At 38.6% G+C, this 16,708-nt stretch overlaps 1 protein-coding gene across 1 annotated transcript; it reads left to right on the forward strand.

Moving 5' to 3' along the window:
* The first annotated feature begins 797 nt into the window (after positions 1-797).
* ANGEL2 (angel homolog 2) lies at positions 798-13,369 on the forward strand. The gene is made up of 7 exons (XM_009818828.2): positions 798-1,049; positions 3,536-3,605; positions 5,189-5,610; positions 6,618-6,744; positions 7,412-7,472; positions 9,433-9,596; positions 12,545-13,369. The coding sequence occupies exons 1-7, from the start codon at positions 843-845 to the stop codon at positions 12,697-12,699; spliced, it is 1,206 nt and encodes a 401-aa protein (XP_009817130.2). The 5' UTR covers positions 798-842; the 3' UTR covers positions 12,700-13,369.
* The last annotated feature ends 3,339 nt before the right edge of the window (positions 13,370-16,708 follow it).

Genomic DNA, 16,708 nt, shown 5'->3' on the forward strand with positions numbered 1-16,708 from the left:
AAGTGAAGAAATACATATCTGAAAAACAATTTGATGCTTAATGGTGGGCAGATATATTCTTACAAACTTTCATATAATGATACTAATAATAAGTGTGAAACTAGGAATGGCAGAAAGGCAAATTAAGCCTTTTCAGAAGTTCTTGGTAATTCTAAGGCTTATTAATTTTTTAATTTCTTAACCTCACTGAGGGAAATCAGGTTCATTATCTGTTTAGGAACCCCTGTAATGGACTGTGTTGCAGCTTATGGCTGAGTTTGTCAGACTGTACACAGGCTAGAGGTGAACGCTTTGTTTGATTCCTAACCCTTTGTTAGTCACGGATAGAGAGATCGGCAAGATGCCCATATGCTGCCCTAAAGGGTGTATCCCAGACTGACATACCCCACTGAGGAGGTAGGGGCAGAAGGCAGCATAAGACTATGTCAACAGACTGGATTTGGCTTACCAGTTTGACAGCCTTTCTACAGTGAGCAGGGTGGTGTAGTCTGACTGCAACCATCTCCTTAGAACCTGCCAGTTTCCTAATTTCAAAGCAGTTTGAAATCCAGGGCATATAATAGTTTTGTGCTGTGTTTTGGGGTTGGGTGGGGTTTTTTTTGTTTGATTTGTTTTTTACTGATGCTTATATAAAGTTCATCTTAAACAGAGGGTCTAAATCACTGCTAATCAAATAAGCTTTTAGAATTGCTTAAGCAATTTGAAAGACAAATAGTTGTCAGTAGAATGATTTCTAAGAGCAGTAAGAAGTTACATGGTGTATTACATAACTTTTTCTGCTTCATGTGCTTTTAACAGGTACCGTCAAAAGACACTGGGAATATTTCTGTCAGCACAGTAGAATGAAAATCTTTGGAAATAAAGAAACTGACCAAAGCAATACAGAAAGTGAGGCAAAATTTGATTTTACAGTCATGTCCTACAATATACTCTCACAGAATTTGTTAGACGATAACTCCCACCTGTACAAACACTGCAGGCAACGATTGTTAATCTGGACATACAGATTTCCCAACATTCTACAAGAAATCAAACAGCTGGATGCAGATGTGAGTAGAAAATGACCATATGGATATTTATTAAGAACTGATAAACTGGAGTAGCAAATTCTTACTGTTCTTTATTTTGATAGGTGGGCTGTCTAGTGAATCCAACTGAGCTTTTAGTTATGTCATGCTTAACAGTAGTTTTGATTTATGCTTATGCAATTAGAGTATTCTATGCAATCTGAACTTACAGCAAAGGCAAGCTCTACAGTACATATCACTCATAGTTGCCTTTTTTTGTCCATAACTTCCTTGACATGACTGATGTTCTGCTGATACCCTGCAATTTTTTTATAATTCCAAAACCACCTTTCTTCACATAAAACTTTCTCAGTCTGTGCCTAGAGCACACTTGAGTAGAGTGCTGTAAATAAGGTATTGAACATAAGAACAGCTATATTTGCATAGGCCAAAGGTCCATGTAATTTAGTGTCATGTTTGTAACAGTAGCTAATGATAGACGCTTAGAGTAGGAGAACAGGGCACCTTTCTCCAGGATAGTCTCAGATTCTGGGACTGTACAGTTTAGGAAGCTCTGGAGCTGGAAGGTCTCTCTTTAATTGTGCCATAAGTTATTTAGTGCAAAGGACGTGCAAGATTGAATAGTTGGTCGTTACTTGCAAACGCTTAATCTTACATGCCAGGCTTTTGTGGAGGAAAAATAGTATGCATGCCCATAGGAGGGTCAAATTAAGGCAACCTCCAGGACTGGCATTTTCTAACTTCCAGGTGTGTGACTTTGACTTCATATTAGTTTAGGTAGTAGTACACCAAGTGTCTGTATACTCAGTGAATCAGAAGTCCCTTTCTAAAATCTGGCTGCTAATCCTTCAGAGCCATTTGTTAGACCAAGTAATGGAGAACTTAAAATCATGTCTGAATCCTTTATTTGGAAGGCAGACTCAAATGTTTTACTTTTTTGATTGTATGAAGGCTGGAGTGATGAGACTGCTCTGTTGATCTCCATTTTCTTGAGATTAGTGTTCAAGGTTGAGAGAAAGATGCAGGTGTTAGTAGCATTCATGTGAGACTCTGATCCAACAGTATTCCTCTCAGGTGTTCATTTCTCTCTTCATCTGGTACACTGCACCATTTGACTTGTGAACAAGCTTGCTGTTCTTCACTGAGACATAACTCTGAGCTTCTGTTTATATTGGGGTCTGAAAAAATACCTTACCGTGTTCTTGGTTGGTTGTGGGGTTTTTTGTTTGTTTCTGAGGACACTTATCACTTATTGTTAATCTCAATCAGCAGATCAAGTCAGTAAACCTTTTGCTTCAGTCATTGTTCAGGCCAATAAAAGTTTGGTGATAGAATCCAACCTGTTTGTGTCAGAAAACAGTACTGGAAAAAAATCAAAGTAGTTGTATTGGGGAAGCCACAGAAAAACTGCCTTGTACCATTTGAAAAATGCAGTTATGTTAGTATGTAGCCAGGAAGCCGGAGATTAAAGTCCCCTTCAAGTGCTTCCTTTCTTCCTCGTAAATACATACAGTAGGTATAAATTTATCTTTACAGTGAGATACACTAGTTGGCTTTCTGGGAGGAGCATTGCACAGAGGGACTCTGGTGAGGATCTGCGTGATGCTATCAGTGGTAACAGACAGTTCTCGAGCACGGAAGGGCTGGAGCCAAAGCCAGCCCTTCTAGCAAAGAACAGTTCAGTTCAGGGTACTTGCTAAAGTCTGCAGAGCCCCACAACGCAGCACTGAAGTAAAGAGGTGATGCCTTCTATTACATGCATTGAGTCATGCTCGCAGGCCCTAGTAGGTACAGGTGCCCTTTGTGCAGAGGAATTTCTTGCTAAAGGATGTAGACTTTTAGCTGATTCATTGTTTTGAACTGTAACCTTAAAGCGAAGCAGAGACTTCAGAATATTGCTTGAGGTTTGGTTCTTCAAGAGCTTAGATGAGCTAGTGTCAGCTGGGCAAGTGAAGTCTGTTGCCGCAGTTCAGCAGGCAGTGCTAACTCATTACCCTTCAGGAACTCAGTCCTTTGTCAGAGTCCCAGGGTGTTTGTAAATCTGTGTGTTACTGCAGTGTGCAGGGAGAAGGCTGCAAGATGCTCAGAACTCTCTTAACGGAGTATTGTGAGGTTGATCTTTGGTTCAGGTTGTCATAATACAGAAACTTGTTGTCCACACTGTAGTTAGTGAAAAGTGTGCCCTTGACCTCTTCATCCCACTGCTCTGGCATTTAGCCCTCCCCTAAACTGCTCAGAATATATTAGCAGGTCACTATTTTGATTCAATTTAATTTCACACCTGAAAATGTATGTCTGTCTGAGAAAGGGCGGGAGGAGTTGGGGCGCTCTTCACAGTCTTAAGGAGCATTTTCTATAGGAGAGTGAATCCTTCCGTGGGATTATGGAGGCAAAAAGCCTCTGAATTATTTTTTTTTTATACCTATACAGACTGGCCAACAGAGATATGATACAGTAATATTTTAATGTATTTACTAATATCTTTTAATTATAAACTTTTGCCTTAGGTACTCTGTTTACAAGAAGTCCAAGAAGACCACTATAGAACAGAGATCAAGTCAAGTTTGGAATCTCTCGGTATGGTGAAACTCTTATGACCAATACATTGTCTTCTCCCCCACTCCAGTACTATTTTCCTCAAAAAAACGCTTTAGATTATAGAATCAAGTCTCCTGCCATCACATGCAACTATGTTGTTTACCTCCTTTTATAAATTCATCAAGTGCTCTCTTGAAACAACGTTAATGTTTTCTACCAGTATTCCTGTTGGATAGCTTTTCTAGGGTATGGGTTTCTTCTGGCTTGAAACCTTCCAAATACCAGCACTAAATTTTATCCATGGTCAGTTTATATTCATTAGTTTTTACACTAGTGCTGTCAATCAGCTTAAATAGCACTGTCTTACCCTCTCACATTTGAATTTATGGTAAAGAACATGCTGCTAGGGGTGTGATTCCACGGTGGTTTAAATTCTTTTGTGCCCTACACCTCCTTCTAGTTTCAGGGCCCCGCTCTCTTCCTGGCACTGGTACTTGTCTGATGCCAGGAGGAGCCAGTTCAAGGAGCTGCACTGGACTGATACTTTTTTTCTTTCTTGGTTAGTTGGTGATAGTCTAGCTCCCAGAATTGAGTGTTTGTAAAGAAGGTAGAGTAACAGCAGTACTGATTTAAATGCACTTGAAATGTGAAACAACACTGTAAGGCCATGCTCCTGTGGACAACTGGTGGTGAAATCTACCAGTCCAGCAGAATGCTATCCAGACTAGTTTTATTTTCCTGGATTAGTTTTCTGTTGGCTTACTGAGCTAACAGTAAGTACCACGACAAGTGGCAGGAGTACATGGCCTGGAGCTGGGAGAGAGGAGTGGAAATCCCATGGTCTAGCACTGGTGTGAGCTTGGAGGTCAACTCACTCTACTTCAGGGGGCTGTACTTCATGAACTCACATGGCATGGGCTGGGCAGAGAAGCATTTTAAAATGGCAAAACCTAGATACTGTTTCAAGATTATTAGTATTTTCTTACGTAGGTAAGGTCTCATTAAAATCTCCGTTTCACCTCTACATAAAGTGAAGAACTTGGCAAATTACTGTTTTCAGGTGGACTTGTTTGAACTCTGATACTGTCATCTGATACGTGTCTCAATTTCCCTGTTGAAAGCTTGCCTCTTGCTTAATGGATAATTACATAATTGTGTAAATATGTTTGAGACCCTTGTTCTATGAATCATTTTAGACAGTGATTTATGACTTACAGTGATTATTGCTTTTGATTGGAATGCTTCACTGGTATTATTCCTAAACCATTGTGGTAACATCTGGAAAAAACTTAAATGCACAAGTCCACTTTTATGTGACTTACGGGGTTTTTTGTTGTTTTGGGTTTTTTCCACATGAGGAGAGAAGAACGTGCCTGGTATCTTAAACTATGTCGATGCTTACACATCACAAGAGGTACTAGACCAGGTTTCCGGTAGTATCTGAACTGAAACTAGGCAGGACAGTCTCTTGTGTTTACTTTTCTATGTGAACTTTACATGGTCTTTGGTACTGCAGACTGGGTGTTGACTGTCATGTGAGAAAAGTAGCGTGAGGCTTTTCTAGTTTTTTAATTTTTATTTATAGAATGGTATTTTATGTTTTTAATTGCCTTTTCTTGCAGGGTATCACTGTGAGTATAAAATGAGGACAGGGAGAAAACCTGATGGCTGTGCTATTTGCTTCAAAACTTCCAAATTTAGCCTGATCTCATCAAACCCCGTGGAATTTTTTCGCCATGATATTCCACTCTTGGACAGGGACAACGTTGGACTGGTGTTGCTTTTGCAGCCTAGGTTTCACTGTAAAACTAATGCTGCAATCTGTATAGCCAATACGCATCTGCTGTATAACCCAAGGCGAGGGGACATCAAACTGACCCAACTTGCAATGCTTCTGGCGGAGATTGCTAGTGTTGCCCCCCAGAAGGATGGTACCTTCTGTCCAATTATCATCTGTGGTGACTTCAATTCTGTTCCTGGTTCTCCATTGTACAGATTTATAAAGGAAGGAAAGTTAAATTATGAAGGACTTGCTATAGGGAAGGTAGGCTATGCTTTTCACTTCTCACAAAAAAAAAAAAGGTTAATGCTGATTAAAGAGAAATATTTAAATGAATGGTGCTAGCATGCCATAGCTGGGCTTGTGATTATTTCCATTGCAGTACCAATCTTAGTGCCCTTTACGCAGTCTGCAAAGCGAAAGTTACTGTGGAGTTACTAAAATAAGCTTGGGTATATTAGCTGTGCTTTACAGAATATTGTATCTGCTTCTAGCATTCTGAAATTAAAAACTTGCAAACAAATTAATTGTTCTTGAAAGGTAGTTATCCACAGGATAATTGTATCACTGTGTTTAAGTGTCCCAGTCTTTAAGTAGGATAAAATAACTGCTTAATCAAATACCTACTGCATACTCTATGGAAAGATGACTTTTACTTTAGATGAACTTTGAATTACAGTGGATAGAATAATTGTAAAAGCAAAAATGCAATTAGATGCTGAACCTAAACAGTTTCAAGTTAAATGGTTTTTGTTGTAAGCTCTTGTGTGTAGCTGTTGGATGTGTCAAATGCTATTTAATAGGAAGTAACTGGAGTGCATACAATGAGAAAACATGAAAAAATAGCCCCACTGGTGTTTGTTCCTAGTGGGTAGTTGTTTCAAGCCATGCTTTGACTTGACTTGCTCCCAAAAGGATAAGCATCATGAAGATAAAGGAAGTGTCTGCTAGGGAGCTTGTATATACTCAGTCATGTTATGTTGCTAAAAGTGGTTTGGTAGTCTTGGTAGTCTCTTAGCTTAGTGTCACAAGAACTGTCTTGAAAAATTGGGTAGCTGCAAAAAACTTGATAAGAGTAAACAAAGGGGATGTACATAAGGGGTGTTCTTATTTTTACAGAGATTTGACAAGCCATTATAAAAGATTTATTCTGGGGGGCAGGGGAGTTTTTTTGCTTAAAACTTTAAACTTTACAAAAAATATCTGCTCATTTCAATTTTATTTTTTTAATCAGATTTCTGTCTGAAAAAAGCTCACGTTGTCTTTCTTAGGTCTCTGGACAAGAACAGTTTCCAAGGGGACAAAGAATCTTATCTATTCCAATTTGGCCAAAAAAATTAGGTATTTCACAAAACTGTGTGTATGAAATAAAACATCAAAAAAAAGAAGAAAATGCAGGTCAGTTTCTAGGTTGATGAATTTTGTTGCCCTTTGAAAATATCATTCAGCTAGCACTGAAAAACAGATGATCTGTTCTGGTGGGGGAAAAACAGTGAGTCTTGAGCTTGCAGAACTTCCTGGTTGGGCTCATTAGAGTGTAAAGTTATTTGTTCACATAAGCATTTGCAAATTTGAATCTTTAGAAGATAATAGTCAGAAATTGCCATTCGGGAGCTGGTGCGTAATGTTTAAACTGCTGTGTTTGCATCATGAAAGCCAGTTGTGCTGTGTTGTGACTGGGGAAAGAGAGATGGAGGAACGCAGCACATGTACGTAGCATGAACGTACATTCTGCTTCACTATTTATGTATTATAGTGCAAGCACTTTATGGAACAAGTGGGAAAAGCAAGTGATTCCTTGCTGAGTGTTTTTACGTCTTTCATCCACCACTTTTTCTTTGACAGAAAAAACAATTTTAAATGAACAGGGCATAATTTGAAAGAGTCTTTGAAGGGGATCTTACTAATGAACAGAAGAATTTAATCCAGCTTTGTGAATTGTATCTTGCCTGCTGCAAAATATAAGTGTACTTAAAGATACTTTTTTCTTTTCTGTAGCTCTTCAATATTGGTCTCACCTACATCCTATTTTTAAATGTAAATTGAATGTATTTTTATTTTGCAGGAGAAAAATTGGAAGCAGCAAAACTGGACAATACTCAGGAGATTGTAGCAGCATCTGAAAAGTATGTGTTGGGGGGGGGGGGGAAATGGAAGCCCTTTACTGGTTCGTAGTTTTGGGGATTTGTTTTGGTTTTAGACCAAACTTGTATCCACATCTGGAATCAGATATAAGATGCTTGCCCAACCCAGTCTGCCCATCTGGCAAAAAGTCATCTTCTATTTAAACCTGAAAAGGCTGATCAGACAGCAAAAGGCTAGAACTGGAAATAATGAAGGAGTGTGTGTTCTTGCAGGAACCTGCAGATACTATTTAAGAATGCAGAGGTGAGGTGTCAGTGCTGTTTAGAGGGCACTTTCTGTCTGCTTATTGAAAGAATGCTTTTGACATTTTTTGTCACTTCTTGACATAAACAGGACATTTTGCTGTGTAGTGATGTTGTAGGGAAAGCTGTGGACTTCAGGCCAGTTGCAGAAACCATGTTTTTAAGAGAGAAAAAAAAAAAATCAAAAAAACCCAGTGTTGTCCAGCTGCTTAAGTGTTGACACTTGTCTCTCTCTTTTTACTGTTTTTGAGATACTGGTTTATGGATGCTAATAAAATCCTATAATATAATGTGAAATTGGGATAAAGGAGGGAAAGGAACTGGAAAGATCATAAAATCTTCTTGTCAAGAGTTCTGTGGGAGAATTAAAGTTCTTTGAGTTCCAGAAACTTAGAGTATTACGGATTTGGTAGTACAACTCTTACTCGGATCAAAACATTTGCATGTTAAACTGAATGAGGAAGCCACCACTAGACTGCTGAGAAAGAAAATGTAACTGCTTTTCAAAAGGAAGGATGTATTTGTATTTGCCAAACTGGTAAAGGCATATAAAGTAAGGCATAGAAGAAGGAAATTGCCCTAACTGTGTATGTGTAATGTCAGGCTCCAAGTCAGCCATTTCTTATCAGAAATGAGATCTTGGTATCACTGCAGATAGTTATATTAAAACCCTTGGTGATTCTTGGTGATCAAAAAGCTAAGTAATGGCATTTCTGAGAAAAGTAGTAAATAACAAGACAGGAAACTCTGTTCTACGGCATAAATCCATAGCATGCCACATGTTGAACGCTGCTTGTGCAGGTTTTTGCCTCATCTTAAAAAGCATGTCACGTAACAAGAGCAGAAATTACTACCCTTCTGTGTTGTACCAATTGGCAGGTTTCTCTGTCTTCTCTAAATCAGGCAGGTGACATGCTGATTTTTTTTTTTTTTTTAGTTGCTTGGTTTTTAACCATAACATATTGCAGCTCAGATTTAACATGCAGCCGTGCAAGGTGAGGCAGGTACAGCTGAAGGATGGATGATTTGCAGACCTGATGGGAGCAAATGACTGGGAGGGAGAGAGTAGTTCTTTTGCTGAAAGGTGCAGTTTTGCAGTTTGCTTTCAAGATTGAAAAAACAGGTGAGACAAGATGGGTTGAACTGAAGAAGAATAAATGGCAGATGATGGGGAGAGATAAAATGGGAGCCTGGGTGGAAGAAAGAAGATTAGGTGTAGCCTAACTTGAAAACACTGGATAGCTTTAGTTTCGGGGAGAAAAAAACGCTAAAAATCTTAATTTCTTTATATGCTGAAGGGCCCGGTTAGATGAGTTCATAGTTTGTTGTGTCCATGACAGCAGCTTATATGAAAACTTCTACCCATGTGTCAAGGAGAGATTACTGAATGAGGGCAAGTGAAATCTTACAATGTGTAGATGGAGGTGAAAGCTATGTATATTTAAAGTGTCAGTTAAGCCAGTTTTGATAAGCTCTTAGGTATCTGCCTTTTACTTGAAAAAGCTGCCTGCATTTTGCCTTCAGAGGTTTAGGCTACTAACAGAAAAGGCTATGGGATTGATTGCATGAGAGGAATGCTAGTTTGCATATCCGGATAATTAATTTTGTTTGTAACCAGGAACTATCTGGTATTTCTTCATTGCTTATTCTTTCTAGGAAAGACAAGAAAATAAAATTATTTTCTTTGTTTGCTGTTTAGATTGTCTTCAAAATTGCGGCACCATTTTAAATTGTCTTCAGTCTATTCCCATTACTTTCCTGAAACTGGGATACCAGAAGTAACAACTTGTCACTCCCGAAGTGCTGTCACTGTGGATTATATTTTCTATTCTGCAGCAAATGATGATACTGCTGCCCAGCCAGGTAAAGAAACCAACTTTTAATTATTTTTCACAAATGCTAAATGGAAACATTCCGATGCTGTTCTAAGGGAAATATGGTGATAATTTAACCCATATGAAGTACCTCAGAGGTTTGTGGCGGTGCTTTGAATGTCAGCTGTTACCTGAGAAACATGGCTGGCCTTGTCGACTTACCACAGTTGGACTTGCAGTGCCACACAGGGCAAACTTTTTTTCACCTAACTGAACATTCCCGTAGTTGCCATCTCAGCATGGAGACAAGAGCTGAGGCTACAGAAAAGCAGCAGTGTAAGTTGCACCTGAGAAATACTGCTGTCAGTAACTCATCTAGGACCTTAGTGGCTGGACCTATAACAAAGCAGTATTTCCAATCATCTAGTCAACAAAATGGTGAACGGCAATTTGTGATGTGCATTAAAACTGATAAATGAACTGTTTCTAAGAAAGTTACTTTCCAGATAGTCTTGATGTAATATCTGTCAAGTGAATGACCTCTGTGGCCTTTGCTCTGAGAGCAGTCACTTGCACATGCCCAGTTGTCATTCTCTTGATTGCAGTGGCAGCTAAAACTCACCAGATGGTGCAAGAAAGACATGGTACCTCTGCGGGTGTATTTCTTGATGAGTAACTCAAGGCTATCCTTTACTGCATTTGTGCTCTTACCGTGGATACTTCTGAGCAGTGCGTTTTCCATGTCGTCATTAGTTCTGTGTTTTATGCCATCGTCAAAGGTCATTGCACAGTGCAGTGCTGGCAGATAAATGGCTCTGCAGAACTCAGAACAAAGAAACCTGCATTCCACGCCTGCTCCCACTGTAGTTTGCAACTGATTTTTATAAATTAACATAGTTTTCAATATGTGAAATGAAAATACCACCTTCATCTCTCACACCTTGAGACTAGATTGTTAAAATTCATTGAGTGAATGCACAAAAGTCTCATTTGTCATAACGTGCACATAAATGCTTAGTGTAAAATATCAAATACAAAAGCTTCACAATAGAAAATAAAAGCTTTGACTGAAAAACTAGAATATGAAAAGTATCTAAATGACTTCTGAATGCTGTGTGATTTAAAGGAGTGCTGTGTGATTTCAGAGTGCATCCCTGTCCAAAATTTAATCCTAATTCACCTGCTTATACATTTTGTTGCACCATCATTGCCCCAGCAAAGCCTATAGCGCTTTTATCTTTCTGCACTTGTTTTTCAAATATATTCTCCACTCCACATCAGAGTACAGAATGGGACCAAACTTGAATTCTCCAAGTAGTTTAAACTCGTGTAGTTTTTATTCATTAGTTCTTAGAAACTAAGTAATAGCCTGGATTTTCAGTTTTCTGATGACCTGGGCCTCTGTATTAAAAAAATTGTCAAAGGCTGAACAAGTGAGTATTAAATGTGGTCTAGGCTAACTGATTGCTTTTTTCCATTTAAAGGGGGTTTTTTGAAAGTTTTCATGCTTTAGTCTGTGTCATGCTTAGCCAAGTATTTGGTGTGGTATTCAGAATTTGCTGTGAAAGCAGGGTTGAGAATCTACCTGAGTCCGGCAGGACTCAATTTTGCTGGTCCCAGAGTGCTCTGAGCTGACATTAATCACTGCATGCAGACCAAGCTCTCTATACCAACAAACTGCTCCTTTGTAGACATGCAGGTGCTGTGCCAAATGATAAATTTGGCTCAAGAGCTGCGCAGATGTGTGCTCTAGAGCTACCGAGACATGTCTGCAGTAAAAAAGCTTTCCTTCAGAGCAGCAGTAAACAGCTGCTGGGTTGTTAGAGGGCTGGAAAGCTGGCAGATGGCAAAGGAGTGAAGTATCCGAGGAGTTTAACAGTTGCTGGATAATCCTTTAAAATACGCCTACTGGTAAGCCAGTACCAGGTTCAGCCAGGAAGTTCTGAAATTGCTGATCCCTTTCATACAGAAAATATTTTTGTCAAAGTTACAGCTGCCGTTTGTGCTGGTCCTGAAAGCGCTCAACCTGCTCAGAATCATCTCTGTGCTCTGAAAGCAATAGCTAGGGTTGCTGAATACTTGTCCCACTCAAGCAGATAGCTCAGGAAGTCTAAAAGTTTGACACATCGTGCAAGGATCTTGTTCTCAATAGAGTTTCTTTACTTGAGTTGGAAGAAACTTGTTACTCTCCGCTGATGATGGTTTTCTGGTTTTTTTTAATGAGGACACAAATATTTTAAGTATAGTGTAATAATGACGTGTAATAATAGCAAGGCTGTTGAGTCATCTTCCCCTCTTTGATGAGCAATGTGGTGTTTGTATGTATGTTGGGGGATTTTTTGGTGGTGTGTTTTTTGTGTGTGTGTTTGTTGTTGTTTGGGGTTGGGTTGTTTGGGGTTGGGGGTTTTTTTTGAGGCGATTATAGGAATAGGTAGCAGGAATAATGGAGGAAGACCCCTTTCTTATGATGAACAGTTAGGAAGGGAAATGCCAGAAGGCTTTCATGCTTATGAGCAAGAGTTCCTGTATGACTTGCCTGCTGGAGAACTGTGTGCTTCAGGATACAGAAATAAAATGTTACGTGAAGCAGTACCTCTCAAAAGATGCTTAATTTTGCAAATGTCAGCTCTGTTTAGCAATGCAGTTGTGCTAGAGTATAGGACTGGATTGTGTGAGGCTTTTTCAGGGAAGTTACAATGAACAAATAAATTCCTTTCCCTTTCTACCTTCAATTTATCCCTCCACAAAATAGTGAGGTAGTGTCTTTCTGAGTACTTTGAGCTGTACTGATTATAAGTGCTCCTGTGAGAGTAATAGTAAACAAGAAGAATTTCTGAACTACCTTATTGGTGATTCTGCATGGAACAATAATGACTTCAGATTATTTCTGCCATACCGTTTTCCTCCTTCTGCATATATATGAATGTGTGATTTTTTTTTTTTTTTTTTTTTAGCCCACATGAATAAATATTTTCACTTTTTTTTTTTTTAAACCAGGAGCGGAGGATTCTTTTCATGGAGGTCTGAAACTTCTTGGCAGGCTGGCACTTCTAACAGAGAAAGATCTTTGGACTGTTAATGGTCTTCCCAATGAAAATAACTCTTCTGACCACCTGCCATTGCTAGCAGAGTTCAGGCTTATTGAACGGTAATATCCAAAGGACTTTTTGTGTAGGTAAAGTTACCTTCACCTTCTCTCTTCCTGTGATTATTATTATTTTTTTAAAGGTTAATTCAAGCACTGCTGGTCCGGTTTAAAGAAGTTTGCATGCATGCTGATTTGTTAGTGTTGTGTAAAGTAGACTTTTTAAAGAAACTTTTTTTTTAAACGTTTAAATTACTTTATGAAGTCTTTAAGGCAAAAAGAAAAGATTTTACATTAGCTTCCTCTTTGATAATGGAAAACATCTGTGCCAGTCTCAAAATGGCATTATTTTTCACAGAGATGCTGTAAACGGTTTTTATTGTAAATGATAGTAAAACTGATTATTCTCTGAGAACTGTGTGCTTCTTCAAGTAAAGGGGAGTGAGTTTGTGTGCATGCCACACTTTATAATGAGCTAAAAGTAATGTTTTACCACAAAGTTGCTCTGTAGACACTTTTATCTAAATGCTTCTGCAAAGGAATTTCCTCAGTTACCTAGAGTGTAGTCAGTGCAGAGGCTGCAAGACTGGACTTCTAAAGGAAGAAGATAACTTTGCAGTAACCCATATATTTGTTACTTCTTTAACTTCTAAAAGCTTAAATATAGGTAGCATTCCCTGGATTCTTTTTAAAAGTATTTGAAATAAAGCCAAGTTTAATGAGCATGAAAACTTATAGGAAAGTTAACTGATCTACTATAGGGAAAAAAAAAAAAACAGTCCTCGACATCTTGAGGTTTCATACATATTGGAAAAAATTTCCTCCAGTTGTTCATTTAGTTATTAAAAATGTCAAGTGTATATTGAAATGACAGATCCTGAGGTATTAAATGATCAAGATCTTATATTTACTCTCATAATGCACTGATAAACATTCTATGCAAAATATGATTTATGAAATAAAAAAACAAAGATTGCCTGAATGAGAAACTTGCAGCGAACCAGGGGGGCTGGAAACAAGTCCTGTATCTTGGTCAAACTACATACAGGTATGTACGTAAAACTGACTTAAAAGTAACACTTAGAGAATTGTCTTTCATTGTACTGCTGGAAAACTTGCACCCATATTCCTGAAATCACATTAAGATGCATCTGTCTCCCAGAAACACTTGTTTGTTCTTCTCCAACCTAATTTTTGGAATTTTCATCTAGGTTTCCTTTTCCTGACCGCAGAATTACAACTGTGATTACTTCATGCTTTGAGAATAATGCAGGAAGTACAGTGGTAGTAACTGCAAAACCAGTTGAATTGAAAAAGAAGCACTTTGATGTTACATTGAAAAATACACCTACCAAAACATTCAGCTTAAATTGCTTGGAATTTGGAAGGGGGCTATTTTTCTTATAAGTAATTGTGACTGAGGAGCTTTCCTCTACTTGTTGTTAACAGTCAAGCTAATGCAGTAGGTGACTACCTGTTCAATACTGGACTCTAGTCAGGTACTTTAAAATCAGATAGTCTCAAAGCTGGAGCTGATAGATGCAGACATACCTAACCAGCTGCAACACAATTCTGGTGGATACCGGTTACAGCTAAAAACATTTTTCAGCTGTAGCAAGCTGTGTAGCCTGTGTGAAGAACAAGGAGGTTTGCTAGTCTGGAAGACTGTGTGTTGTCTCCATTGCAGAGAGAAATGTGAGATCCTAACAGTGCTGCTCTAGAGCACTGCTGGCAAAGAGGTTGCTGAACAGGGGAAGGTGGGTAATAGGGAAGTTCTGCTATTTAGAATAAGCTTTAACTTGAGCATCATGTTTGAGGCTTGCCTAAATCCTCATCGCCAAAGTAGAGGTTTCACAGAAGTTCTATTCTCTTTTACACAGAGCAACACAGGCCAAACACCTAGTTATTTACAATGCTGGTTTGATTCTGAAGTTTTATGCTGATTTAAAAGCAAATGCTTTGGACTTTCCCTTTGGCTTGTATGCAGATAGTGTGTTGCTGTGACATTTTAAAATGGCCTAATTCCTCAAGGCAGTAAAGATGGCCTTCTGAACAACATACCCTACTTCCCCAGTAACCACATGAAACCATTAAGGCAGTAAGATATGTTTGGTCTACTTCATTCGTGTATGCTGTTATTAAAGGACTATAATAATTTGCTTTCCTTTATGAAAGGGGGAACTGTCACCTCAAATGTGTTCCCCCGTTTTGGTAACTGACATGGGGAAAGGGCAAAGGTACTCCTGAAAGAAAAAAGTAGAAGCTGCTTGATATGATGCAGTCATCAGTGCTGCTAGTTCAGGGGTGTTTATTGTTCTGTAACAATGTATTTTCAGGGTTTAGAGACTTGTTTCAGTCTTTGTATAACCCATTAATGGTTAGCTATAGGGTGGGTTTAAGGGCTTTATGTTCAGTGATTTCTTTGTAGAACAATACATGAGGTAGGTATTTAACAATATTTTAAAAATCTGCTTTAGTTTGTTCCCATTTGTCCTGTCTTGATTTTAGGAATGACTGACTGACTTGGGGTTATTTTTTTTGTCCTGTCCAGGTTTCTATTCCAGAAGAGACCTAAGTCATTAAAAAAAAAAAAAAAAGACTACTGTGATATTTTATTGAAGTTTCATGCTGTGCATAAACATACAATTGATTAAAAAAAAAACCCAAGAAGTCATGCATGTTTTCTACACTATTTGACCACTTTGCAGTATGTTAGAAGAACAGTCACTAAAACCACACTTAAGACAAATGCCATCATAAGCAAGTTTTAAGACAATATTTCAGCTGAACTTCAAAACAACCCAAAGCAATTTGTCACACACCTCTACAGTGTTAAAAAGTTTCAGTGTAAGTTAGAGGTTAAGAGAAAGTAACTCAAATTGTGCTGTACAATGGTAAAAACTATATACCAACCACCATTAGTTGAGCTGAAGTAAACCGTGGTTTCATAGAAAGAACCTTGCAACATATCAGATAACCATGTGCTATAAGATATAGCTGATGAAAGTAAGTTCGTTCCTCACATCATTTTACCCATGAGAAATCTAAGGGATAAATGAAAAAAAAACATTTAGGTCACAAGACACTGACCAGCACAAAGTTTAAAACTGAAACTCTGCAGCTGATGTCAAATTATACAAGAATTTCTACCAAAAGAGAAAAATTTCACTCCTGAACCAAAAAAAATCCTGTTGCGAACACAGGAGGTGAAAAGTTTGCAGAAAGAGGGATGGGAAAGGCCTCTCTGTAATTGATATGGTAATCTTGTATAAATAAGCGTAATACATTTGAAAAGTCTTCTTTCTAGACCTTCTGAAGTCTATTTAGTAGAAAGCCTTTTACTGTTTGTAGAAGGTTGCTGGGTCTCAGTGTTGTCTTCCTGTCGTAGGTAGGTGAGATTCATTGACTTTTGAGCAATGAGGTCTGTGTACAAGCAGTCATCTTCTGCATCCATTCAATTGCTGGCTGATACAAGTGTTCTAGGAGCTTAAATCATTCAATTTGTCACTGTCCTGTCTTCATCGAGATCCCAAAAAAGTGCCCAGGAGGGGAGATACACAAGGCCCATGGCAGTATCATCTATAAGCACAGCACAAAGGGTAGAGGCTGGACTTGTACAATAATCCAGTTTCTATTTAGGCACCTAACAAAATATTTTCAGGATTGCAGCACTTGAATGCTTCCAGAGAACTTCACTAATGCAAAGGGTGGACCCCAATGAAAGTCTTACCGCGTCATTTGAGAACACTGCCGTCCATCACAGGTCCTTAGCTAAGTCTTAGAACAAAAGGACTGAGTAGGGAGAAAGCAGACAAGCTTGAGTTTCAGCTATTTCAGACATAAGCTTTAATTTATTGCTGAAGTTGCTCTAATACAAGCTTCCTTATTCAGGTCTGACTAAGCCGTTGTTACTACAACTCATATAGGAAAATCTCCCTACAACAGCATGGCAGAAGGTTAACTTCAGCCTGCGATGACTGATCTTAATATAAGATGTCAAGGCATCACCGTCTGAGACTGCTCAGCCTTTCAAAGACAAGGTTCCAAGTTACACACAAATATTGAAAGAAAAGCAT

The sequence above is a fragment of the Gavia stellata genome, chromosome 2, assembly GCF_030936135.1.
Source record: "Gavia stellata isolate bGavSte3 chromosome 2, bGavSte3.hap2, whole genome shotgun sequence".
NCBI lineage: Eukaryota > Metazoa > Chordata > Aves > Gaviiformes > Gaviidae > Gavia > Gavia stellata.